The sequence below is a fragment of the Ambystoma mexicanum genome, chromosome 9 (genome assembly GCF_040938575.1).
Source record: "Ambystoma mexicanum isolate Mex_15411 chromosome 9, UKY_AmexF1_1, whole genome shotgun sequence".
In the NCBI taxonomy this organism is placed as follows: Eukaryota; Metazoa; Chordata; class Amphibia; order Caudata; family Ambystomatidae; genus Ambystoma; species Ambystoma mexicanum.
In genome coordinates this window covers 201,134,049-201,160,987 of record NC_090931.1, presented here as the reverse complement: position 1 = coordinate 201,160,987, position 26,939 = coordinate 201,134,049, and the positions used below count along the sequence as shown (strand labels likewise).

General features: G+C 43.7%; 1 protein-coding gene across 1 annotated transcript; it reads right to left on the bottom strand.

Moving 5' to 3' along the window:
* Positions 1-322: 322 nt before the first annotated feature.
* Positions 323-24,178, bottom strand: APOA5 (apolipoprotein A5). The gene is made up of 3 exons (XM_069614499.1): positions 24,109-24,178; positions 3,815-3,926; positions 323-1,999 (listed from the first exon to the last, which is right to left on the bottom strand). The coding sequence occupies exons 1-3, from the start codon at positions 24,152-24,154 to the stop codon at positions 1,075-1,077; spliced, it is 1,083 nt and encodes a 360-aa protein (XP_069470600.1). The 5' UTR covers positions 24,155-24,178; the 3' UTR covers positions 323-1,074.
* Positions 24,179-26,939: the final 2,761 nt, after the last annotated feature.

Below are 26,939 nucleotides of genomic sequence, written 5' to 3'. Positions count from 1 at the left end.
GTAATGTCACTTGTCTATAGTACTGAACTAAACATCAGTCTAAAGCTCACGTCCATCTTTTGCACAGATCTAGAGCTTCTAGAAAGATAGTTGTGCACTTTTTCCCAGATGTGGTGCCAGTACGGTTTGTGGAGTTTGTTTTACTCTCTGATTATGCAAGTCCCTAGTTACCCTTTGATGCAGAGATTATTCTGTAAAGTTTGATGAGTTGTTCAAAGTATACCAGGTCTTTAGTGACGGCCATCTGTTCCTAAGCTGCCTGCTTTGAATATATTACATTATAATGCATTGCGTTATTTTGAAATGCTTCTTTTGCCTGAAATAGATTTTAATTTCTTATGTTTATTGAGTTCACACAGGATTACAAGTCTGTGATGTGTGGTTATTACAATGATCTCAGTATACTTACTCCAGCTTGTCAATCCCTAAAATGAGGGGAATTGATTATTCTCACCAGTGAGAATTTTTTTGAGGCGCTATCCTGTTTCAGTCTTGAAAGTCCAATATGAAATGCACGTTTCGACAGAGGGATGCAAGGAGGACAAGAAGGAGTGATTGTTTCAAGATAAAAATGCATGTCCTTTTCATTAAACTTGTATCGGTCTACTAACTATCGTCCACAAATTATTCCAGAATCTGCTATTAATTTACAAAATATTTCCCCCCAAAATACTGCCCACTGCCCAACAACTGATGACATCAGCCTATGTTTTAGATGACACCTGCTGTGATATCATTGTGGCATGCTTGTAGATGTATTTAAAAATATATATACTATATCAGAAACTTTCAATATGAAAGTGAACATAAGCATATAACAAAAAAGAAGTTGAGTCCCCATTTATCAACAAAAATGTTTTCCAGCATCCAATTTCTTTGTACAAAAATCAGCAACTTCAGAGAAGTCTCTTTCGTTGATATGACGACCTGTCAATTTTAATATTAGTAAATTCCAGCTCCTTCTGTTCATATCATGCATATCCCACATGTGTTCCGAGGAAATGCAAGCAAGATAGGAAGCGTGAGCAGGTTAAGGAGAGTGCCATTGCTTCACTTTGGTCCATTGTACCCCTCTTAGCTCAGGCTCTGGGAGATATCCTCCCAGAGGGAATCAAGCTTCTGCTGTATGTCCTCCACTGGGCTCAGACTGTCCTTGAACTCATCAGTGTATGGTGGAGGGGCTGACAGCTTGGACTTAATTTCTTCCGTCTCCCGATTGATTGTCCTGGTGAAGTCTTCAATCTGTAAGAACGTGTTCTTCCGGAACTCTTCAATCTGCTGTTCCACCTGGCTGCTCATCTCTTCTATGTAAGGAGGGATGTCCCCTGCTTGAGGTTCTTCAGCCCCAATGCCAAACCTCTGCTTGAAGTCACTTGGATAGATTATCAGTTTCTCCTTCAGGTTGTCTACGTTTTGATGGATCTTCTCGTGAAGGTCCTTAGCATTTTTGGTCAGTTTCTGGGAGAGCTCCTGGATGTGCTGCTTGACTTGTTCTTGGCTTGCTTGGGCATGGGGTGCCACATTTCGATGAAGTTCTTCCACAATTTGGTGAATCTCAGTGATAAGCTTGTCAGCGTACGGATGGAAGACATGCTTTACTTGCCCAGTCTGAAGAACGATGTTGTCCTGGAAATCTTCTGCGTATTCGGATACAGATTGCTTAAATTCGCTCAGGCTTTTTCGAAGCTTCATCCTGATGTCCTCATTGTTGGGGACAAGCTGCTCTCTCAGGTACTTTGCCTTTAAACCTACTTGGTCAAGTAGCTCATCTGTAAATGGTGTCAGCCTCTGACGCACACGTTCCACATTCTTGCTGATCTTCTGGTGGACCTCATCGACGTATGGAGACAACTTGCTCCTGAGGTCTTCCAGCTCATTGTGGATGAGTCGTCGCAATCCATCCGAATCTTGGTACAGACGCTCCTGAAATCTTCCATTCAGGGGGCCAAGGAATTGTTCCATGTAACTGACTCCATCTTGCAGACTTTCTTTCAGGCTCCTGTGGGATAAAAGCACAAGCAAAATCAGTCCCACATTTTAAGCAATCTCATATGATGGGTATTAGGTGGTAATTATGCTTGATTGGTGTCTGATAGGAAAAGAGCCAATAGTTGGTCAGGGTGCATCCGGAATCCATTTAGTCTAATAATGATATAAGGAGGTTTTGGAGGGTAGGAAGATGGTGCAAAATAGTAGCAGTGGGTTCCAAATGTCATACATGTGTCCTGCGATAGGCAGGGAGATATTGGAATACCACAATACTGCACTTTCCTTGTGCTCAATATTTAAATATTGGATCACTCATTTGGAAACAACTACTCTGAGTTGTTAGTTAACAGATACAGCATCTGCATCTTCCACTACAGCTGTGACAGTCCAAGAGCCACTCAAAAGGATTTGATCAAATACGCTGCAGATAACATTTCTTAGGAGCACCTGAAGCAGCAGTGCAGAGGTGAAACATAAAACACAAGTGGTATTATGCACCATATTTATTTTTAAACAGTGAAGGAAACAGAGTGATACCTAGGAGAATAGCAAAAGACCACTTGTAAATATGTAAATTAGCTCCCAAAATGAACTCTCAATTGTAATCCTGTGGGGAGCCCTTTATGAATGAATGTTTGCCACTGTGCAGCAACTTTTATAAAGTAACCAAAAGTATATAAGTTAGGTTGATGGCTGACATTGGTGAGCTGGCACTACACCTGTCTAAAAGTAAATCCAAGGTCACATTGTAGCACTGCACTGCACAGTAAGAGATGTAGCTGACATTCGCTATTCAATTGAGTTGAGAGAGAGAGAGAAAGAGAGATCTTGATTTTAGATACATTGGGCATCATTACGACCCTGGTGGTAGGGGTTTAACATGGCCAATAGAGCTGCAGGCCCTGTTAAACCACTACCGCCTCATTGTGAGGTTTGCTCGCGGGACCTGGTAAGGACGTCTGGTAAAACCAGGCGTCCTTAGCGGGTCCCGTGAGCCTATGGGGGCTCGAATGGGAATGGGGATGTACCGGGTCCGGGTTCCCTGAATGGGGAAATACCGGGCCCGCCAAGGTCGGAATGGCTCAGTATTTCCCCATTCAGGGAACCTGGACCCGGTACCCAGAATGGGTGTAGCCATGCCGCAAATAGCGGCATGACTACCTCCAGGGTCGTAATGAGGCCCATTGTTTACTCTGGTAACACAATGCTTTACTTCCAGACAGGATGTTGCCTCAGGAGAACGTCATATATCTTTTGTTGTTACTTTGTTGTAAATATTGCTGCAGAGGGGGAATGGTTCATTCTGAGATAGCTCCCTTCAGCTCTCTACAGGAATACATTGGAGGATTCATTTTGGCATTTGGGGGCTCATTTACATGTGGTCTAATGCAGTTCTCTAAGTTTACATCCATAATTACTTCAACGTTGTAAATAAAAGGTGATGCATGATAACACTTGATTAACAATAATCCAAACCACAAGAATGAGTTAAGGTTTTAGCAATGGCAGTTTGATTGTTGGTTTGATATTATGTTTAGTTTTTAATAATATATTCACCCTTAATGATGGCAAGCCCAACATGTATAGATTTTAACCTTTGTATAGAGAGGAATTATTACTTAAAAAAATGTTTACATATATACACACACACACACATATATATATGTATATATGTGTGTATGTAGCTAGGACTTTGCACGGGTTAAGTGTCCGGTCCTCCACCGTGTTCTCTCTTTGGTAAACGGTTCACATGTTTTTGTCAGTCATTGCTTATGGAATTACACCCGATGATGAGTTTTCATTCAGCAGTAGGTCTGCAACTCACTTATTCTCTCTGCTCAGTTTGCGTTGCTCCGTTTGCTCTGTGATTTCTTTGGCGTGGGTCAGCTGGCTGAAATAGTCCCAAAATCCATTCTGCATGTGCTGTGCCTCCGCAACTGCAAAAAATACAACTAAATTAATTTGCTGGACATCAGTCCAAGGTAAACTGACCACGTACTGTGGGTAGACCGGAACAATTGTCAAGTGCTCAGGTAGAGGGTCATTTTGCACCATAAACCAATCTAAAATTATTTATTTATAAATGTGTTCACTTAATTTCACAAGAAACCAGAGCGAGACCTTAAATGTGTGTTTTTCTGATCTCGAGTACCTTAAGGGTCGACTCTTTGAGAATACCTTTGGTGATTTGAGATGTAACACCACATGACTTCATCCCTGTATGTATCCTGTGGGACGATGGACAGTCATATACCCTGCAGGCATGGTCACAATATGCTACCTTTCTGACAAGGCCAGGCACCATAACAACACTACAGTGGTGATGGGCGCAGTATAAATAATGGATAACATAATATATACACTGCACACTTTTACTCATAATAGCCAATGTCATTATTGGGAGAGAAGGTGGACTTCCACAATGCCTTGACTGTAGGGGGAACCTAAGCACTTGCAAGTCCTTATACATAGCTAGTGAATTTCATAACCAACACATTGGGTGGTACGAAGAAACAGGCACACACCAGGCCAATCTGCAGGCACTTTAACACTGGCACTTCTTTAATTTAAGGCTAGAGCTAAGCTCTTGACCGTGGTCCATAACAATGGCCCCTCTATCAAAAACAAATGTTGCCACTATCAACTAACCAAAGACCTCAATTGTACTCCTGCCGTTAAGCAAACCGATCCAGAATTCAATTGGCAAAAGACTGCCTGTTAGAATCCTCACATCAGGAACAAACACCCTTTGCTTCTAAGATCAAAGATCCTGCTAATAAAATGCAGGAAAAAGATAACAAAAACAAACAAAAAGATTATTCTAACTGATTTAAGTCTAAGCCTGTCTTTTAATCGAACCTTCAAATATGCATATCATTTGACTCCCCAGCCGACCCGTACTGTGAGGCATAAATACACTGTCAACCCTGTATATCCTGTATCCTTACGAATATGTGAACATATTCATTTGTTCACATTGACGTCATTGGTAAAAGTAAAGGGTGGGGAGTTAAGATTAAGTAGCCCCTTAACATTAGAGTTTTATTAACTAATGTGACTTTAACATAACTTGACGGTGTCTTCCTCAAATTGCTTCCCTTTGACATGGCGATGTGGAAGTAGCTAAGGGAAACAGCATAGAATGCAGGAATGTAGGCAGAACTATCTTACTGCCAATATTTACTCCATAAAACATGGAGTGGTTGTAGTGGTGAGCGGGAGAGAGCATGGGTCTATATTTCTCCTGTATTTAAAGCAGGACCCTGCACCATTAAGAGACATCGCCTCACTAGTTTGAAAATTAAAATCTTGTCTATTTTTATTTTTTATTTTATTTTAATGTGATATAGTTTATATATAAACTTTACACATAAAAATGAAATACAAATACATATTATTTTCATATATAGACACTAATTAACTATTACACAATTAACACTTGTTACCTAAGCTATTCAGTCATATAAAACCTAAAATTATGAAAATCATGAAAATCAATTGATATACACACTAAAACAAGATATAATGATAAAACATACTTTCATATCTAAATTTTATAAAACCATAAATCTATGGGCCTCATTACACATCGCCCGGTATGGAAACAACGGTGGTGGTAAACCCGCTGCCACCGTTGTTTCCATGCCGGGCGATCACAACTCCTGCAGGCGGGAGGTGATGTTCCCGCCAGGTCTGACCTGGCGGGTTTAACACCGCCCGCCTGCAGGCGGATGAGAAAACACCGGCAGCATTACGAGATGCTGCCGGTGTTTCCATGATCCCCATTCCCATTGAGTCCCATGGGACTCAATGGGAATGGGGATTAACACCATTCCGCCGCAGTGATTCCTGGGAAACCGGGGTTGTAATGCCCCGGTAATTCTGGGAATCACGGAGGCGGAATGGTAATACGAGTCCAGCGGTAACCAGGCGGTTTTACCGCTGCGGTTACCGCCGGACTCGTAATGAGGCCCTATCTCATTATAAATCTTCACACTTGCAAACACAATAAGTCGTCATTTGAGAATTAAGAATTGACCATAAGAGAAAAAGAAATAAAATGGCCATAGCACACAAATGCTTCAGATGGTAATTCCCAGGCGGCTCTCTACTACCAACCAAACATTATACATTGCAATCAAGAGGCTCATGTGTTGTGAATTTACGCTGCTCCACCAGAAAGTCAATTCTGCAATGGAGTCAAGATTATGAACATATCTCCCGTATTGGGTCTGGTATGTTATGCGCAATTTAGGGCAATTAGTTAGCACATGTCTCCCCGATTCTGCTATTGACTGGTTCTTACATGTTCAGCAGTATCGTTCAGACTGTGGTACCTGGTTAATTACACCAGTACAGGCCAAAACCGGCAAGTAGTTCACCCTAAGTAGCACTATAAAACGCCTCAGTCTGACTGCTGGACAAAGATTGAAATACAGCTGTGGCTCTTTATACGAGTATAGCACAAACTTGGTGAATTGATAGAACTTTAAGTTCTCCAGATGGGCATAATTTCTTTTCCAATCGTGCATATCCAATTTTTTAGAGAGTGCCGTCCTAGTTTTAGGAGTAAACCAATCAGATCGAATATGCCACTCAATGTCTTTCAAATAGATATCGGCCTTATCTTTGAGGAAAGAAATTCCAGTTTCTTTACAAGATTCCACTCTCAAGGTGTCAACAAGAGGGTTACCTGTTATAAATATAATTCAGCCCTTTTTTTAAGCACTAAGGATTTTAACGAGGTCAGTCCTAATTCCAACCTAATAATGGCCATCAGTATGCAGGTTGGGAGGCCTAAGATCTTTCTCCAATATTTTCCTTCCACAACCTGCAACCAATTCAAATCCATATTTAGGAGAGGTTCCAGGCCGTAAATTATCATCGAACTAGGACCTGTTGATATAAGAGTTGTGCAGCCCAAATTGTAAAACCTGCCTGGGTAATTGTAAAGCGATATGCCAACAATGTAATTTGGGCTGCTTTAATCTTTCTGTTCTGTTTACATTGGAGATAGTCACCTAGAGTTTCTATGTCAATTCCTAAGTACCTATACTTTGGGGTATAAAGAATTTCCAAGTTCTGTATCTTCAGAGTAATACGTGCTACTTTTTTATTAGTGAATAACATAACTTGGGTTTTCTGTAAGTTTATTATTAGTCTATTGCAATTTGCATATAGCCATAGTGCTTTGGCCGATCTCCTCAGACCGCTAAATGTATGATCTAATAGCACTAGGTCATCCGCGTACGCAAGGACTGGACAGTGCTTGTCGCCTATTTTCAGAGGACAGTTGTGTACCTTACCAATTGCTACCGGTAAATCATATGTAAACAGATTATATAAAGTAGGAGCCGTAACACAGCCCTGCTTTACTCCTCTGTTTTGATCGACTTGATCAGTCATATTACCTTGAAAATCAAGCTTAAGGGAAACTGTATTATTCTGATGAAAAAGCCTTAGATAGTAGAAAAGGTCTTTTTGGCAACCAAGCAGTTCAAGTTTAGACCATAAGATATCTCTGCAGACCAAGTCAAACGCTGCTTTGAAATCCACAAAAAGCACATAAAGCGGGGGACTTACCTTTTTCCTAGCCTCTGTACGCAAAGAATCTAGAATAATTAAATGATGTGTCGTTGAGTAGTCCCGCCGAAAACCACTTTGAAAACAGTTAAAGATCTGCTCCTTCTCAGCCCAATCTTGTAGTTTTTCTAATATTAGGCCAGCAAAAAGCTTACCAGTGCAATCAAGCATCGATAGCAACCTATAGTTGCACGGATCATTCTTGTCGCCTTTCTTGTGTACTGGTATAAGAGTAGCAGTTTGCCAAGAGCATGATATTCTACTTTCGTACAGTACTTTATCATAAAGGATCTTTACTACTCTCGCCCAAAAACGGGGGTTACATTTCAGAGCGATATTGGCCACACCATTAGGGCCATGTGCCCTCGATGATTTTAACCTGTTTATTTTCTCGATTAAAGTTGCAATCGTAACCGTAATAGGCGGCCCGCGGGGTTACTATAGCTAACCTCCTTATAGTTAACTTGGTTCAAGATGTTATGTTCCCTCAGGAAACATTCCCATCTAAATGCTCCTATGGGATTTACTATTGCATTAGTTCTGTTTCCTCTAACTTCACCTAGGAGAGCCCAGATGTTCCGGGTGTTCTTAGAGCACAAGATCTTTATGGTCTATTGCCATTGATTTAATTTCTTTAGATGTTTTTTCTGTCTTAACCATACATGACATTTTCCCTTAAGTTTTTTACTTAAAGCCACAAAACATTTAGTCGATAATGAGGTTTTCTTAGCCTTCCTAATATCCGCTCTCAATCACCTTTTTTCATCTCTCACCTCACGGTCATACGGGTTTCTCAAACCATGACAAGTCACCACCCCTCTGGTCCTAATAGAAGCATGAGTTAGTGCATAGGAGGATATCCACTGCTCAATCTCCTCAATTGTCATGGTCTGAAATGCATCTAAATCCCCATAGGAGTCTGTTGATGAAATAGTGTGCACCTTTGCTATATTGCGCTCAGACCATGAGATACGGGTTGCAGCGTGATTAATCCTTAAGTCTCCCATACATTTTGTATCGCAGCTTACAGCATCAGCAAATATATTAAGCTCAAGCGCAGCATGATCACTCCAAATATTATTGCTCACTTTCATATCTCTAACCCGACCTGCAATATCTTCTGTTACAAAAAAATAGTTGAGCGTACTCTTTGCCCCACAACTCTCCCAGGTATAATGACCCGGGCAGTCACTGTTAGTTCTTCCGTTCACCATTTCCATGTTCCATAATTCGAAGAAACTCAGCCAATATATGCCCTCAGACTCGACTTTCTTGTGGGACATTATGCTCATAGGTTTTAAATGAGGATTACTAGTAGTACCCACCCCACCGGTCATATGACAATCAAAGACCCCCATAATTATAATATATCTGTTTCCCTTCCTCATAGTCCACTTGATCATAACATCATGTAAGGCCTCTTGAATAGATTCAGTTTGGGTTGCCCCCGGTGGGTTATAGAGGTTAATCAATAGATTCTCTGCCTTATTCTCAATACACAGCATAAGTTCAATTGCGATCACAAACTCCTCCATTTTAACTCCGATGCAACGAGACATAACATTATGTTGTATACTAGTTATTAATCCACCGAAAGGTCTTCCCCGTTCCCCCTTTTTGGCCATAGATTGGTACACTGTGAATCCCTCTATCACGACTGGGGTAGTCAGCCACACCTCTTGCAAACCTATACACGTAAAATTACTTATATAGCGTAGTGATACATTCTGATTGATTAAGTGGCTGAAACCCCTGCTGTTCCAAGACAGAATCGTAGTCCCTCAGTCTTTTTTTAGGACTGTTGGAAGCGATTCTGCCAACCATTTTAGAATATTCTGTACATCTGCCATTTGAACCTCCTTACTTGCCGGCAATTGAGGGGTATTCATCTTGCTTGCTGGTTCAACCACCACTTTCTTGGGACATTCCAAGTCTATTTTCCCAGGATCTGCATCAATGTCCACATTGGCCTCATACAGATTTAGTTTATGTACACGAAGCAGATCAGCCGTTGCCTGAAATTTGCAATGAACAGCCGATACATTCATATTTTGATCCTTTAATGGCTCTATGTATTCAAAATCGTATGATATAAGTACTCTTAACTGTGGAATCGAATGCAATCTGATCAAGAATTCTGATCGAGATAACCAATCCTGGTTGTGCTTTTGGTAAAAATTCTTAATTAGGCAGATCCTATTAGTACTGGATACTGGCTGCTGATCACTTTCATCATATACAGAAATCTTTGTCATCTCAAGATGGGAAATTTGTCTGACACTGTTCGGTGTCGATGAAGGATTACCTGCCGCCTGTTCCTTCGGCAGAATTCTAGATGGTGGACCTGCTTCCTCTAACTCTAGATACATCTTTGTCTTTGTCAGGGATGAGCCAGCTAGTAAGACGTCCTTCTCTTTCAGTGTTTCTCTTCCTGGCCCTCGCAGCTTTTTTCCTTGTTTTTTTCGTATTTTTTGTGATAGGGGCTAATGCAGGAGGTGAGACAGCTGTAGTTGATACTCTTTTTTTTGTATTAGCCCTTTTTGCCAATCTTCGCTGTTTCCAAGAAAAATAAACCTCCAAATCATTTGCATCACTTAAATCTACATCAGCAGACATAGTGACTTCATTAATCATCAATATGGCTTCAGACAAATTATGCTTGCTTTCTTTGTCTCTTCCTTCATTAGCCAGATTGATCGTGTTTTCCAAAATACGGCCACACATCTATAATAAGATTTTTAGAGCAAACTGGAGTGATGCCATTGAGGATTGTAATTCCACCATGGTAGTTGTTCCGGCAAGAGAACCTCCATCTTGCTCTGGCTCTGAGATTTCAGAATGTATCATGAGGTTAGGTGAAATTGATAACATCTCTTGACTTGCAGTCAGTTTCACATCTTCTTTTGCTGTTTCTCCTTTTCCTTTTCCCATCACCGGATTTATCAAAGCCGGAGTGAATTACCTTTGCACTGAAAGGCATAACTCCAATAAGGAGCTGTTGTCAATCATCAGTTCGGTAGTGATGCCTAGTATATTACTGGTACACTGATTATTCACTACCTCCTTTCCCGAAGTATTTGAAATCACCTCTACTATGGAGTTTGGAGGAAAGAAGGTAGGTATAGTACCTTTACTATTCTGTTTTTGCTGCTTTGATTTGTTATTTGCCCCTGCTTTCAAATTGCCATCTATGACTGCCTCCGCAGTACTCTTGCGCAAATTGTAATTGGTCTGTACTGCTCTTCTTTTGGGGGGCATCTTGCACTTTCAGTAGTAGCTCACAAGTGGGACAAATCCTATATCAACGCTTGCCTGCTATAATATTAGGACAGCAAAGTAGTGCCTCAGTGAGGTAGGGGTAATCTATGTTGTGAAGCTCCACTCACAGCCGTGTATGTCAAAGGCACATCCCGCAGTCCCCACCTATATGGCTGGATTTGGAGCAATAACAGTATAGCGCTCTTTCCAACTTAACACTGTATACAAGGCACTATGATCAATTACTCACAGTTACCCCTCCCAACACAACAGCCAGGGGGAAACAATGTGCAGCAAAAGCACACAACTTCAGTCGGTCAGCCACTCGAGGGCCCAAAGCTTAACCTCTGCCAAATTAAACAGTGGTCAAAAGGGCATACTCCACGCCACACTCAACCTGGTCCCCTTATTCGGGACCCGAAAGCCCTTATTACAGTAATAAATAACCGGGCAGGCCAGCAGAGAGAACAATAGGCAGCCCGCCGTGGGCAGTGATTCACACACCCCCACCCACTCACTGTGAATACAGTCTCTCCTCCTCCTCAACTTCGTGGCATATGCCTAGGGTCTAGGGCTGCCGGTATAGTGCTATACGGTGCAGGGGCCCCACAAGGGCTTTGATGACCACACAAAATTAAATGCGAAACCTCGAAGGCACGTCTCAGCACCCGCTCGGCACCCCGCTGCGGCTCCGCTCTGGCCGCCGCACAACGCAAACGGTTTGAGAAAAGAACCCAAGGACCCCCGAAGACGCACCAGGAAACACCAGGAAACACGTCAAGCTGCACTGCAGTACCAACGTACCTACTCACTCACAGATGCGTACGTATGCAGCCGCTTCCGACGCTTGTCTATAGTAGAATACATTTCAGGGGTCCAGGAAGAAGATGTAATTTTCATTATCCTGATATGTTTTAAGCATATCAATGGTATTAACATAGATTGCTAGCACCAGTGTAATGTCTACATTCTGTAGGGGATTAACAAAGTAATGAAACATGAATTGCAACTATATTTCACTGTGCCCTGTAGCCCCAGTTTCTTTCCCGTCACCCTCTTCTCACTTTCTAATTACCACACATAACGCTCTTAGTTCGTTTTCTGAATTTTCCATGGGAGTGAATAATACCCACATTTCCCAACTTTCCTTATAAATCCACATACCTAATATGTGAAATATCACCCCCTAAGTCTACATTCCCACCTGACCCAAAAGTGATACAACCACTAAAAATCTTTGATATGTTTTGTCTAAATAAATTTGCCTTAGGGTTCCTAAATACAATGATCCAATTTGCATATATGTAAGATGGATTGTGCAGGTGTTCAAATCCCTTTGAAAATGTAGAAATGAATTGCTCTGGCCAAAAATCAAAATCTATATTTTGTGTGTCTCATGCGTGGCTGTACATTCTGGAAATAGCTACTGTTGGAGTTTAGAGAACTGGCTTGGTATTTTTGGTAGAGCGGAAATTGTGGGGTGCATTAAAAGGCCCCATACAGAAGTCCCTTTCATATAAATAGCAAGATTTTAAACACTGAAACAAAAATGGCCTGGCATTTGTTTCTGATTTTCAAGTAAAGTTAAAGAGCCATGTGGAAAGGAGCCTACCTGTCATTACCAATGGACAAGCAGCATTTTAATTTACAAAGGAAGGAGGAATCAAAGATCGCTGTTACATGGAAAACAGGATTTTTAAACATTGAAAACAAAAATGGCCTGCAAATGTGTGTACAAATAAAAACGGCCTGCAAATGTGTGTACGAATAAAAACGTCTTTAAAAAGCAAAAGTGAAAAAAAATATCACTGCTAACAGAACAATGTCAGGAAAACAAAACATGATGTGTGGGTTGACAAAAGCAATGTATATTATGTTTCACCTACAAAACTTCAGTGACATTTGAAGAGCCACTTTGTCTTCATGGAAAATGTCAGCCAAAGGCAGACCCTGTTTCTGGCTTTGGGCAAAACTTCACAAAGGAAAACTCCCACTTCCAGCCTAGATGTCACATCTCCCATATAATGAACACCCGCAGTAAAAATGTGCTGCTAAAGGCGTCATAATTCAGTGTTCTATAGACCTGCTGGCTATGAAATCCAGGACTTCAAGGAAATTCACCCTTGGCTGGAGCACGACTAAAATAGGGGCACCCACTTCAAAGAGTAAACTACCAACTTCAGAGAGACTCATAAAAAACCTCTGGTCACAAGCTGACCCAGTGAAAACAAATGGCTGGAAGGCAAAACTGCCATTTGTCCCACATGAACAGTCACAATTAATTTAGAAGGACTATTATCATTTAGACCTTTTTTCAGCAACTATAATGTGGATTGATTTCATTTTTGTATAATTTTTTAAGTAAATTCCAGGGGATTTTGGGGCTATAAAATGCATTTACCTGTGAATCTGGGAACTGTAATGGCCAGTTGGACTAGGTTTCTGGCTGATCTGAACATGTTCCAAATGTGTGAGTGTTTGGAAAATGAAATTAGGGATATGCTTAATAACTTACATCTTCATAACTGTTGTGCTTTCTATGGAAACCGCAGAACGCAGAAATGTGTCACATGACCATGCTACATTGTACGGATTTGGTGGTTGGCTTATCTAATTCTCCATGATTAGCTAAATCAGAAAATATGTTTAGTATGGCAGTTGCTAGTAAAATTATGAAGTTGTGATACATAACTGGTTTTTGCCAAAAAGTTGAAATGCGAACAAAGGAGCGATTACAAATGGGAATTGCCATGTGGTGCTCCAGACAGCTAAACCAACCTTGACTTGGAGGTGGGGTTGGGAGGAGAGAGAGCGGTAACTGTCCAATGCTAGTGGCAGGGATTATTGCAGGGTACTCCCTCAAGATTGTAAAATTGATGATGTCATTGCTGCTATATAAGGGGGACTGCACTGGGGCAGAGGACACACACAAGAACTGAATAGACAGAACAATGAGAAAGACAGGAGGACAGAGAGAAGAGACAGGCCATCAGAAAGGCTGCTAAAACTAACCATCTGACATCTGCAAGGAAACACCAGCTGAGATTGCTGAGAGTGCATCTGGGCAGAGCTGTCTATTTCTAGGAAGGCCTCAAAGCTGACTGGTTCCTGTGGTGGAGAGCGGGAGGCCATCTTTGAGAGTCAAGTGACCAGACCCCTGCCCCATCTTTCCAGAGTGTCCTGAGGTGCAGCGGCTTTCCTGAACCTTAAACAGAGGCTTGCTATATAAGTATAACTAGGCCCTGGAAAACCAAAAGGTGGGCAGAGTCAGAGTGCATTCAATCCTTTCACTTTATAGTGACTGGGGGGGGCAAAACTGTGTAGATCCTTAGCCTATTTAACCAAAAATATTAATTTTATTAATTCCCATTTGGCCGAACACTACGGGTGAATTTTGTTGAAATTCGAAATTAACAAAGCTCACTTCCCAGTCTGTGCTGAAAACTATAGCCTATAAATGAATTGGGTAATCATTTTTGTCCAGCTGACCCTGACTTCTTTAAGGAAGAGGGGTGTCTTTGTTCTGAAATGGGTCCAACCTTTTTATCCAGCTTCCTCAACACAGGCCTTTCAGTAAGGGGGGGGTCTGAAATCCTAAATTCCCCAAAGCCTTCCAATTTTTCTGTCTGACTTCCCAACATAGACCAAAGCAAGTGGGGTGGGGGGTGGGGTTGAGGTCTGAAAAACAAAGCGATAAATCGCCCTGTTTGTTTTTAACCAAATGTGTGGGGGAAAAATTATATTATTGATCAGTGTCATTATTTTGTGAAGTGAAATTGGCGGAAAGTGTACAATTGTGATTGTATTCTTTTTAACTCATGTTTGTGATTTATTTATGCTGCGAGTTGATTGTGTTGTGCCACGGATAGAGTGTTTTTTATACATTTTCATGCTCATTTCCATTACTTTTAATTTAAATAAATACCAATATATTTCCTGTACACCGGCCTGGTTCTTGGCTCGTTGTTAGCTCAGGGGAGAGGGATCCAAGGGTCTGGGGTGTTGCTGGGTCTGGAGAAGATCGGGGGATAAGCTAATGTCGGGACTGGTGGGATTCGGGGCTAGCTATAGCCTTTTGGTTGTAGTCCCTGAGCTTCTATCCCAGGCTAGAACCAAAAGACCCGGGCTATAGCCCCCGCAGGCCCCCCTAGCAACGCCTCTGCCAATGGGCATGATATGTGTCTGAGAAAGGTCTAAAAAAGAATCTGTTAAACAGTTTGTTGAATAACCACTTGAATGGTAGGGAGGGTGTGGTTTGCTACGGTTATTTAAGTTGCGAACGTTAGGAAGAAACACTCCATTTCACACATCCCTCAATATGTTGCTGGCCTGCCATTTTACACAAGGGACTTGTGCTTGAAGGTTTGAGCAGTGACAAGTAAAAGTAACTTCATCTTCAGTGTAACATTAACTATGCAGCGACTAGGTGTCTGTTAAAGTGGCATGCCAGTGACAGGCCTCATGTTGCCAGTTTTTGCCTGCGCCCACAGGCCTACATCAGGTGCCCTATTATGGAAATGTTGCACCCGCATTAGAGAAAAAAGTGCCCTAGTGCAGAAAACAAATGGGGGCCATTTTATATCGAGTGGTAATTGTATGCAGGGGACCACCAATGTTGACACTTAACATTCTGTAGGGTGCCTTGAATGCAATCTTCAAATTTTGAAAGAAAAAGAGAAAAACTTAAGTGTAAACCAATGAAAAGTCAGCTTCACTCCTCACTTTTACTCTCTGTTTTGGAAAGTAGCAAATGCCACCTGCAAATTATGCTTTGCAGATGGCATTTAATAATAGATTTCTATGGAATCCGTCTGCTTTCAGCAGGTGCTAAGTTAAGGCAGGCTCCATAGGAATCCCTTTGTTTTGTGCCTGCATGAAAATCACATGTGGGAGTAAAATGAAGTGCACTTACAAAACGGAGTTGGAAAATATGGCGGAGATGTAAAGTCTGCTTCATGCCCCTTCTCCGCCTTGTTAGGACTTGCAAACAGGCAGGAAGGGAAAAAGAACGTGAAAAAGCATCAGGGCTTGCTTTTACGTCTACATTTTCTGCACTGCCCATTACAAAGTGACCCACAAGTCTTCTATGCATGTTTGCGCCAGGGCAGCGTTTATCTAGGCGTTAATACAGTGGAAAAGTGCACTTGTGCCAGTGCAAAGTTTCTGTAATCTGGCCCTAGGTCTCTTCCCACCAATCCTGGCACTCATGTCTTTAAAGGGACCTGGTATCGAAATGTTGTCCAAGTAGGACGTTTCTTGTGGATTAGTTGGCCAAGTACATGTGTTTTTGCCAAATCACCACTGTAGTAGTTTCGAAGCGTAGAATCCTGCACACGCATGGAGGGAGGAGGAAGGCAGGGCTAAACACTGCATTAAGTTTAAACCCAAACTCTGCACTTCATGTTTAGTGGCCGTGTGCACTGTCAATTAGGTGTGTTGTTGCTCCGAGGGCTGATGCGAGGAAGTGTGGCAGTGCACCAATGCCTGGTTGTTAAGGGTCCCTGAAGGGTGAGGCTGCCTCTGATCCCGAAAGGGCAGGGTGCATGGAGGGACCGCTTCAGTGTCTGGAAACCTGGGGCTGTTACAGGACTGGAGGGCCAGTAGTGAATTGGGTTTTACTGAGAATTTGGCAACAGTTTTAGTATAGCGCAAGTGTGCACACTCATTACATCGAAGCGCTTCTAGCCAGAAGGGTGTAATTGTGAAATAAGAAAGTGAGGATTTGTGGGGTTTTTCCTGAAGCTCGGCTGGTAGTCACAGGCTATACTTCATAGCTTGGGACCTTTAAGGTGTGTAGGAGACACATACAATCTGGGGGGACAGGGGACACCTTGGGGACTTTGCTACAGACACAGACCACATAGTAAAATCTGCCAATTATTCCTCTTTGAACTATCTGTTCCGTCCTTTAATGCCCCCGTTCAGGAGCACATTCTTTCCGGTGAAGCAACCGTTGCTCTTGCTTATCGCCTCCATACAGAAATACCCCCACCACTGCTGGAAATGCAAACAATGTATGGTGGGAAATGTCACCTCTTTGGAGGGGTGGGGCCAAGGAGTGTGGCCCTCGGCCAAGTTGCGCAACACGGTATCTGTTCATAGAACCCAATCCTAGCGATCTGCATAAAAGCTAAGAGCATTATGGGTATTTCATAATGTCCACAATTATAAATGTTAAATATGTTTTATTCAGAAAGAAGCCCTTTTAAGTAAGTAATGGACTCTTCTGTTTTGATTGGTCACAATATTAACCCTAATAAAGAGATGTCTGTAAATTGCTGGACATATATATCGGTTTGGGCAGCTGCAGCACTGTTTGTGAGGCTTTGCCAGAAAGCTAGTTGAAGAGCAGGTTACTCATACATGCGATAATGCACCTTCAGTTTTGCTTGCTAGATGTCTCTGCGAGCATCTGTGCCTGAAGAAAGAGCAGCACATAGTGGAACCTGAGCTTTCACAAGCAGACTGCTTTCAGAAGATTAGCCAGCCCTCTGTGCCGAGTCTTCTGAAAGTGGTCTGCCCGTTAAGGTGCAGGATCTGGGTAGTCATGTGCTGGTCCCTGGGTCTGGGGGACGGAGCACCGCTCCGACAACACTTTATTTGCTGGAGCGCTGCTTCATCTTGTTCCGGCACATTCTCTGCACTGCTCCCTGCCTCCATTTAAAACCCTCTTACCAAGGTGAGTCTTTGGCTGCTGGTCCCTAACCTCCCTAACCAAACTGTCATTGTCCAAGTACCTATATAATAATCAAAAATAATCAGGATGTGAGATCCTACAAATCAGCGGGCTATGGTTCTGAACAGAAGAGTTTATTTCAGAAAACCACAAGTGTTACTGTTCAATTAGTTTACATAGCTTTCGATAAGCACGAAAGGCTCAAAAAGAACGGACAAGAGTGATTGAGTTTGGTGGAAATACAGATTAAGTATTAACCTCTTTTGTGTTGAGGTACAGAGTTCCACCTAAGGGCACAGTGGTATACAACAATTAGAAGAACATATTTTTATACAGTAGTGCACCCGGGATATAGGGTGGTCCAGGGTATCGTAAACACAGGGTGTACACAACATAATCTACAAGACATACACGAAAAAGGGTATTTGCAGTTGTGTCACTGGGGATCGACACAGGTGTGTTTCGGCCAGGAAGGCAGAATTGTTGCCTGGATGGTGTTGGCCTTCTTCAGGATGAGCACCAAATGTGGTGTAGTCAGTTTTGTCTGCTGCTGTGGTAGCAGTGGTGATGCTGTACAGAACCATCCAAGGATTAGTGCTGGATGGTAGGTGCGAGACTGCACTAGGGGGAGCCGTGGGTTCCTGAGGTATCGATTTGGTCAGGATCCTATCGGCTAGAGGAGGGCCTAGAAAGGTCCCTGGTCGCGAGCCGTGAGAGCAACGTGCGTCGTCGGGGGATCTGTTGCTGTAATGGTAGCTGTGTCCAAGTACCTACCCAGTAGTGTCCCTGGCCGTAGTCCACAAGGACACCCTCCCCTCCTGCCCCCAGCACAAACGGGTCTTCAGGAAAACTATTCTATGATACATGGAATTATCTGCAAACTATGGGGTCCTTCCTGCTCACCCCACAAGGACACCCTCCCCTCCTACCCCCAGCACAAAAGGGTCTTCAGGAAAACTATTCTATGATACATGGAATTATCTGCAAACTATGGTGTCCTTCCTGCTCACCCCACGGGGCAGATGCAGCACTTGTCTTTTTTTCGTTCACTCCCACCTTAACATAGGAAGATGTGCTGGGTTAATGCATCCCTTTACTGGGGTGTGTGGGAGGTGTGGGCTGCAGTTTTAGGAGTGCCCACTTGTTTATTTCTCACCTATAGACTCTGGATTCTGCAGTAATAAGGGACACAGACCATAGCCTTGTCCACCTTTTCCATACTGCAACTAGGTTATGTTAGAATGGAGATACCCTGCCCCTGGTTAATCCCCAACCACATGTGATTTGCATGCTTTGGGGTACCTGATCCTTGAGGTCAGGTCCTTGGATCAATTCTACTTTCTCTGCAGTTGTGGAAGTCCTCCGGGTTAAACATAGAACTCTGCAGTAGGAACAGTAGACTGCGGAGTTGTCTTTCCAATTGAAACATGGTACCTTCAGGTTAGCGGCATAACCCTAAGCATGTGTAACCACTCTGCAGTCTGCAGCACTCTCTCTGACTACCTGAGCTATCTAAGTGGGTTTGAATTAGTCACCTACAGAATAAGCACAGCTATCTGAAGTCCACCCATTCATACTTCGAGCATGCTTGGATTCGAGCCTGTAACCAGCCTATGGCACACATTTCTCCAGCAGACATATTAGTGCTTGATGTTGGGGGAGTAACCTATTTTAATCCCCCCTAACCCCTCGGTTTATGCAAACATGTAGGTTGGGGCAAATGGAGACAGTGATTTTCCCAAGATCACACATCTATTTGGTTACTTTTTTTGTCCAAGGTCACCCCATTGTGGTCAAGTGGTATGACAACGATCATACAAATAGGCAGGTGATTATTCAAGGGTCAGAATGATGTTTTGGTCACTTTTCTTGTCCCATACCATGTGCTGAAGAGTGGGGTAGCAAGGACGAGCGCACAGCAGGGAGTTTCCCCCCTCCGGGAGACCATTTCTGCAATGCTCCTGAGTTCCTTCCTGCTCCCCAGAGTTCATGTCACTGATGTGGTGCAGGATGCTTGCTAACGAGCTGAAAATCTATGCAGCTAAAATCGAGGCAATCCAGGGTCATAATAGTTTTTTGTGTATCTGATTGCACTTTGATGGAACAACACCGGAATTTGGGATTCTTGAGAGGTTCTTGGTTTACTCATGCTTGTGCACGAGGCTCGTAAAATCATGATTGGCCGAGATTGGAATGGTAATGTTTCTTTGCCTCAAGACACTGCAGTAAATCCAACCTACCTTAGCCTACCACAGTGTGCCATAGACTGCCTGCTGAGGTTGAACCCTCTGATTAACGCTGCCCATCTTATTCTCAGAGTCCCTCGATGGGCCAGCACTACTCTGCTTTTTTTTTGTCAAGGGCAGTGAGGGTGCCGGTGGGTAAGTCTGTTGTTTTTTTAAGCATTGAGTCATGTGCACAAGACCACCCCTTAGCACCAGGGTCCCCAGGCCTCTTTATTTTGGAATGTGCACCCTATATGTGTTCTCTCTCCCCTAGGCCGCTGCTGCCTCTGCATCCGCCACCTTCCAGTGAGAGGCGGCAATGGCAGTTTCTCTTCATCAGCAGCTAAATGCTGCACCTATCTTCCACTTCAGTTTTGCACCCCGTAAATCATTGAAATTCCACTGTGCACTCCTGTTTGCCACCTCTAATCACGATTAGCCTGCCAGGTGCGATGTATAGCAGCATAACACATTAATAAAGTGGCCAGCATGTACTTACCTTTTCATACAGGCAGCAATTTGTCATGACTTATGAGAGTTAAAAATATAATGCCACAACAACAAAAATAACTCTCTCTTTTTTATTTCAAAGAGACAGACTTTGTAGAACTGATCCAGCCAGCTGTGTGAAATTTAAACAATCCAGGTTTGAACCTATATCTTAAAAGAATGCAAAGGAGGTCGAGTGGGCAACTGGGGCTGTCAAGGGAGTTTGAGAATTTAGCGGGAGATAGGACTAGGACAATGCATGCCAATGACATAAAACACTATCAAATCCAGAGGAACTGGAACTTGTCCAAAAAGCAATTCCCTTAATCTACTCCTCACTCATTGCAATTTATTCTGCAGCCCGGTTATAAAAGGTGCACATTACAAGTGCACTGCACGAAACAAAGACCGGATGGAAACAGAAATTGGCAGGTCAGTCTGATGCCCAACACTTATTTCATTGTTTGCGATTTTCTTTATTTAAGGTGTATTTTGCAAAAATGACATTACATCACACGCTTCTTTCAGACCATGAACACATCTGCTAGGAAACGGGAAGCAATGGCACGTTTTCTAAATGGGAGCAAATGCGCCGAGTCAAAAGCGCAGGTGTGCACCCGCAGAACTTGCATGTAGATGGTAATGGTTCCAGGCAGGAAATACGCAGCACAGCCCTGATGAGGGAGAGCCACGGATGTTTCTTGTCTCTGTAAAAGTTAAAGTAGATATGTCATTTTTCACGAATGGAAGGAGTCATGCGGGCACATTGAGCAATTGCTCTGGATGCAAGTGAATTGTGGGGGGGGGGGGATAATTGGCAATATATTCCCCTCACTTAAAATTGTGGGGGGATTTGTCCCCCCTGTCCCCGTCCATGTCCTACGCCCATGGGACCTTTGACTCCAACCCTTGGTCCCTTTTAAGCTGACGCAGGTTCTATGGGTGTCCGGAGTGTCGGAGGGTGTCCTGTGATTGCAGGACAACGTATGGGGTGAGAAACAGTGTCGGGGGCCTTTCAACTTTTTCAGTTGAAAGGGGGCCCGAGGCTCAGGGAGACCCAGCAACTGCCTCCATGTTGGCAGTCAGCAGCCTTATGACACCGCAATATATTCCTTACATTCAGGGCTTTGAATGTGCTGCTTTGGAGCGCGTGTTACAGGCTGCATTTGCTGGAGACCAGGCTGTCCCGTCCCTCTGAGTACAGCGGTGCTCGTTTCCCTTCGTTGGCATTTTACTTCCGTTGCTGTACATAAGCCCTTTGGTGACAAGGAAGGATTAGTAGCTTTTCTGTGGCTGTTTAGTTTTTCAGCTACCTGGTGGCTGGCCGTCTCGTTATAATCGGTGGCTATTAATAACCCTGATAGTATTTATTTGTCTCCATTGTAGTTTATGCAGACCACCAGTACCTCAGACTTCTCAGCTCTTGGCAAGGAGTCCCCCAACCATTATGTTGAAATGGACCCCCACCAGCCGAGACACATCTTCTGCCGGCCCCTATGGGGCATAGGCTTTTATTGTACCTCTCGCATAGCAGAGGAACAGGTGGTCCCCCACTACACGACATCATTGTGTAGTAGGCGTTGCCAGACTCCAAGTGAGTGAGCAACATAGCTAATGGTTTGTGGAGATTCCAAAAAGGCGACGTGTCACATCGTCTGCCTATGCTCCAACCTTCACTTTGCACATGTTTCCAATCCAGAGTTGCTCTTCTATTACACAATAATTTCTGCATTATTTGTTGATTTGATGTGTTCAAGATAATGATTTTATATAGTTGCCAACATGGCCCATCCCAGTCTGCAGCTGCTTATCCAGTCCTGTCTGTTTTTTTCCTTTGTATTCTGGGACTTGCAGTTCCACTTTTCCCATTATGGAACTCGGACTACAAGCACCAGAATGCACAGAAATAACAGGACTGGATCAGCTCCTACAGATTGGAATGGGTCATGTTGGCAAATATGATATATTTGTAAAATGCAAATATGATCAGTCCAATGTTATTACCCTGATAGCGGAAACGTTCAGGTTTCTGGCGCCAGAGGCCTTCTTCAGGACACAGCTGTGTATTATTTATCATGCACCGTCTTCATACTGTGTTTTCACAACACATGATTGCCTTTCTGTGGGGTAGCAATTCTGCCTATTTCTCTATTGTAGTGAAGCTGTTCTGTTTGACCCATGCTCTGCTGGAAAGCCAGTGAAAAGGTTAATCAGTGGCTTCTTTCCAATTACCTGATGTTTAGGAATGAGGTGTGATGTTTTGGTAGGGCGAGCGAATCAGAATAGTCTCTGTTGCAGCTGATGGTTGATGCCATTAGGACCGGTTGCGCTCAGAGGGGTGTGGAGGATGGTGGAGTGATGCAAAGTGCACAAATACAGATACACACACACACACCCACAATCAACTGCATTTTTCTGTTTTTCTCCAACTAAACAGCCCTCCCTACCTATTCCAGCATTAGAATATGTGGGGGAAGTGCTGGGTGGTGGGAAAAAATTGATATAGCGCCTACTGTCATTGGTATGGCTTCGAAGCACTGTGAGGACGAATGCCATTCGGAAGACCGTAGTCAGAGAATAAATGCATGTGTGCATTTATAGCCATTACGAAAGTAGGTAGGGAGTAGCTAGGTTCCTAGCATCAGCTCGTAATTCCCAGGTGAGGTGGCAGAGGCTGTGACAAATTGTCAAAGGGTCAGAGGGCTCATAAGAGTCAGGCCATGTGAACTTGATGTGTTCACATTGGTACCATAGCTCAGCACTAGAGGTGTCAACTCCATGCATCATCCCAAAGGAAGCACCCAACTGCCTTACTAATTCAAGTCACGTATTTGCACACAACGCTTCTTTTTAGTTTAGCTTTTAGGTGGGGCTTCAGCACCACCTGTAAGCAGAAACCGTTGCATTGCAGTTCGGCTAGGAGGGAGATTACATGTGAGTAGTGGCATACAGTTTATGGGTGTTGGGTAGCTATTTACCCACCCGTTGACTGCCAATTCCCATTCCCACCTACTACTTGCCTCTTCCTATCCAAAACCCTTCTGGGATCTCCTTGAGATAGCTTTTTCATCAGTAACATCAAACTTTGGCATGCTGTTGTTATGGTTACCTAGTGTCCTGAGAGTTACCGGCTTCATTTTGGCTGTAAATGTTCTACCTGTGTCATAACAATGGCCCTCATTCCGAGTTTGGTGGTAGTCCTGGCGCTGTTTGCGCCATGACTGCCACCAATAACGGTACTGTGTCCGGATTGGTGCAATGGGGACTTACCGGTCTAGTCCGTCCTTGGCGGGACCGGTAAGTCCCCATTGACCAAACCATTCACCATTCCCATTTGAGCCCCCATAGGGCTCAATGGGAAGGGGGAAGACGCAAATAATGGGCTCGCGAATGTGAAGCCCGTTATTTGCGCCCAGGTCCCTTAACGGGTCCCGTCCATAACGCCAGGTCAGACCTGGCATTAAAGGAGGGACCCGCTAAGGGACCTCGTAGTAGGGCGGTAAGGGATTACCGGCACTGGTCTCCTTACCGGTGCCCGGTATCCCTTACCGCCAACCTCGAAATGAGGGCCAATGTCTTGACTAAGTATGCATTCAGATACTTGATTTACATATGTCCCTAGCCCCTTAGGCCCTGTTAAAAACAAACATTGACAAAGGCAACAGTTTTGGCTTGTATATTGGCATTAGATAGGCAATAACCAGGCACTGCTATTATATGCTAAAGTAATCACACCCTGTTCCAGCTGTAGTCATCATATGGCCATAGAGTACAATGAAGGCAGTGCCTGCTAAAAGCCGATACTACGCTTACTCTAAAGCCACAGCTGTTGGCATTGCCAATGCTTGTTTACTTCATGTAGCACAGTTTTGATGTATAACCACTAACCTGTGGCAACAAGCAGGAGGAGAATGGGAACTTTGAAGAACTTCATCTTTGCTATGGTGGGGTGCTGACGATTCTGAAAGAAGCCAAAAGAGAGAAGCCAGGTTAATTCATATCTATGTAAATCCAAGGCAACCCTCCCCCCTTCAACCCCCCACCACCCTCCAACAGGGCCTTCATCGGGGCTCTGGCAGCGGAGGGTCTGAGCCATGTTTCTGAGACCCTCTCAGGATACAAACCAAATATCTCAAAGCCTTCGCTGGCACATGGCTACCCCCTCCTGACCTATTGGCCTGAGTGTCCCAGGATGGGGCTTCTGACCGAGATCGCAGGGGTAGGTGCGAGTAGCTCAGGCACTATGCAGCACATCCCATCAATCTTGGGTGGGGCGCTCCCCATCCTGCCCAACTAACTTAAATTGATGTTTCCATACAGAGCATTTTACAAGCATTTTATTATGTATGGCTTCCATGGCAAGCCTTTCCAGAATAGCGATCTGTATCCTCCTGATATGACATCACAGCGATGGACGTGCTATTCAATGCCTATGATGTCACTGCAGTGGAATAATCTGTGTCCCTGGCTTTCTAAGGAGCCAAAAGAAGTCCCAATGCACGCTGCTATTCTTACCGCAGCTCTTTAACAGAGAAATCTGGGGGACACTCTTAGTACTTGCTCCTAAACCAGATAGTACACGATTTGTGAATGCACCTCCCTACCAAGATCCGTGGGGTGGGGGTTGGTGCACACAAGCAGAATCTATCCAAGCAATCCCAAGCTGACCCCGCAGCCGCGTAGGATGTGCACATGTTTTCTTAATTCACTCTATACTATGGGCAAAGGCTGGTTTCTGTAGCCGGAAATGCTTATACATTTCTGGCTACAGGGCGCAACACGAACTCTGTCTGAATGACGAAAAGACAGAGCTTCTCATCCTACGCTCTCGCCAGAGACTCAAAAAACTTGACCCATCATTTAAATCTTTTGTCATCGATGCTAACATCATTAAAGTTACAAAGGACACTAAAACCTTAGGCATATATATTGACTCCACCCTCTCCCTCTCTAGACAAACCAATGCAGTATCCTCAGCCGAAGCTTACGCGTGCAAGCTCATCACAGCGTGCCGACCTTTCTTATCACCTGCCAACTGCACCACATTAGCCAGGACCCTGGTAATGTCCAAAATCGATTATTGCAATGCCCTTTATCTTGGCACTAAGCAATGCAACATCAATAAGTTACAGATTATCCAAAACAATGCAATTAGAGCCGCACTAAACATCCCCAGGAACCATCACATGTCTGATACCAGACGGAGCCTCCCATGGCTCTCAGTAACACAAAGAGTCTCTCTAAAAACACTTGCATTGACACACAAATGCCTCACTAACCAAGTGCCTAGCTATCTGGTCAGTAGATTGGCTTACCACACTACCAACAGACTCCTCAGAAGTGCCCAGGCCAACTGCCTCTCCATACCTCGCTTCAACCTTCAAAGATCTTTGGACTCATTACCAAACCATCTTAGAGCGGAACCTTCGTTCCCTGCTTTCAAGAGTAAGGCCAAAGCTCGGCTGTCTGCCCAAGGCCTGCCCAAGAATCAACCTGCTTGCTAGCCACCTCCTCTGCTCATGCCTACTGCTTAATTCCGATTGTACATATGTAATTAGCTGTCCTTATAATTAGAATCTGTATATAACTGTAAATGTTCCCATGTCTCTTGTACTGCTTTTACCCTCTTGTGTTATGCATTTACTGTTTGTAACCTAAGTGATGCGCCAGGATGCCCTTGGGCCAGGTGCGCTATATAAATAAATAAAATACAAATACAAATTAAATCCTCGGGTTGGCCTATTCCTTACCCTATGCTGCTTCTAAGGGTTTCCTTTTGAGTTCTGTTACAGAAGGTTTAGATTCAGCCCCACTGGGTGACACACAGGTGCCTTAACACCCCATTCATTTAAATAATCGTGGTATTGTTAATAAGCAGCGCTCCTCCATTGCCACCTGGTTCAGTAGTAACTGAATGAGCGCCCCAGAAGTGTTATCTATGTATTTGCGACCACATGGAGGGATGTTTATAAAAATGACTCAGTGAAAGAATGATTCATATATATCTCTTTACTGCGTTTCAGTGTATGATTTAAATGTATTACATATGATGAAATGTTACTGCATATTACACATTGATTAAATATTGAGTGATATCAACGTGGTCTTTAACTTGCTCGGAAGAGTTCATCTCGAATAGACTGCAACGAGTTTCCAATAAATGTGTGTTGGGATTGATGACACAAAGGGCCTGATTTACAAAAGGGTTTTTACAATGGCTCAATCCCATTGGAAATCGACCCTCTAAATAAGACCCATATCCTTCAGTGCTAAGAGACCTTACTTCTTAGCACCAGAAATATTAATGCCATTGATATATGATCCAGAAAATACATTGTTTGTTAAGCAGGAGTCAGTAATAGTTTTCGAGGCACAAGCGGTATATTTAGTCATTAGTATTGGGGCCACTCTCTGGAACAGCCTCCCTGCCTCACTGAAACTTGAGGAGAACCATCTCTGGTTCCGGAAGCACCTCAAAACCTTTATCTTTGCCTCTGCTTTTTCTCCTCATCTCCCCTGCTGAACCCCTGGCAGAAACTGCACTGGTTACCTGGCCACCCGCTGTTCTCGGGCCCAGGTCCCCTCCACCGCCAGTCGCACACCTGCACTGCCTTCCTGGCAAACTGTGCACTTGGGATTGTTGCTGTATCCCTACAGTCCCTCTACCAGCACTTGACACCGAATGTCTGCACTTACCCTGGCACTTGCTACCAGCTGGA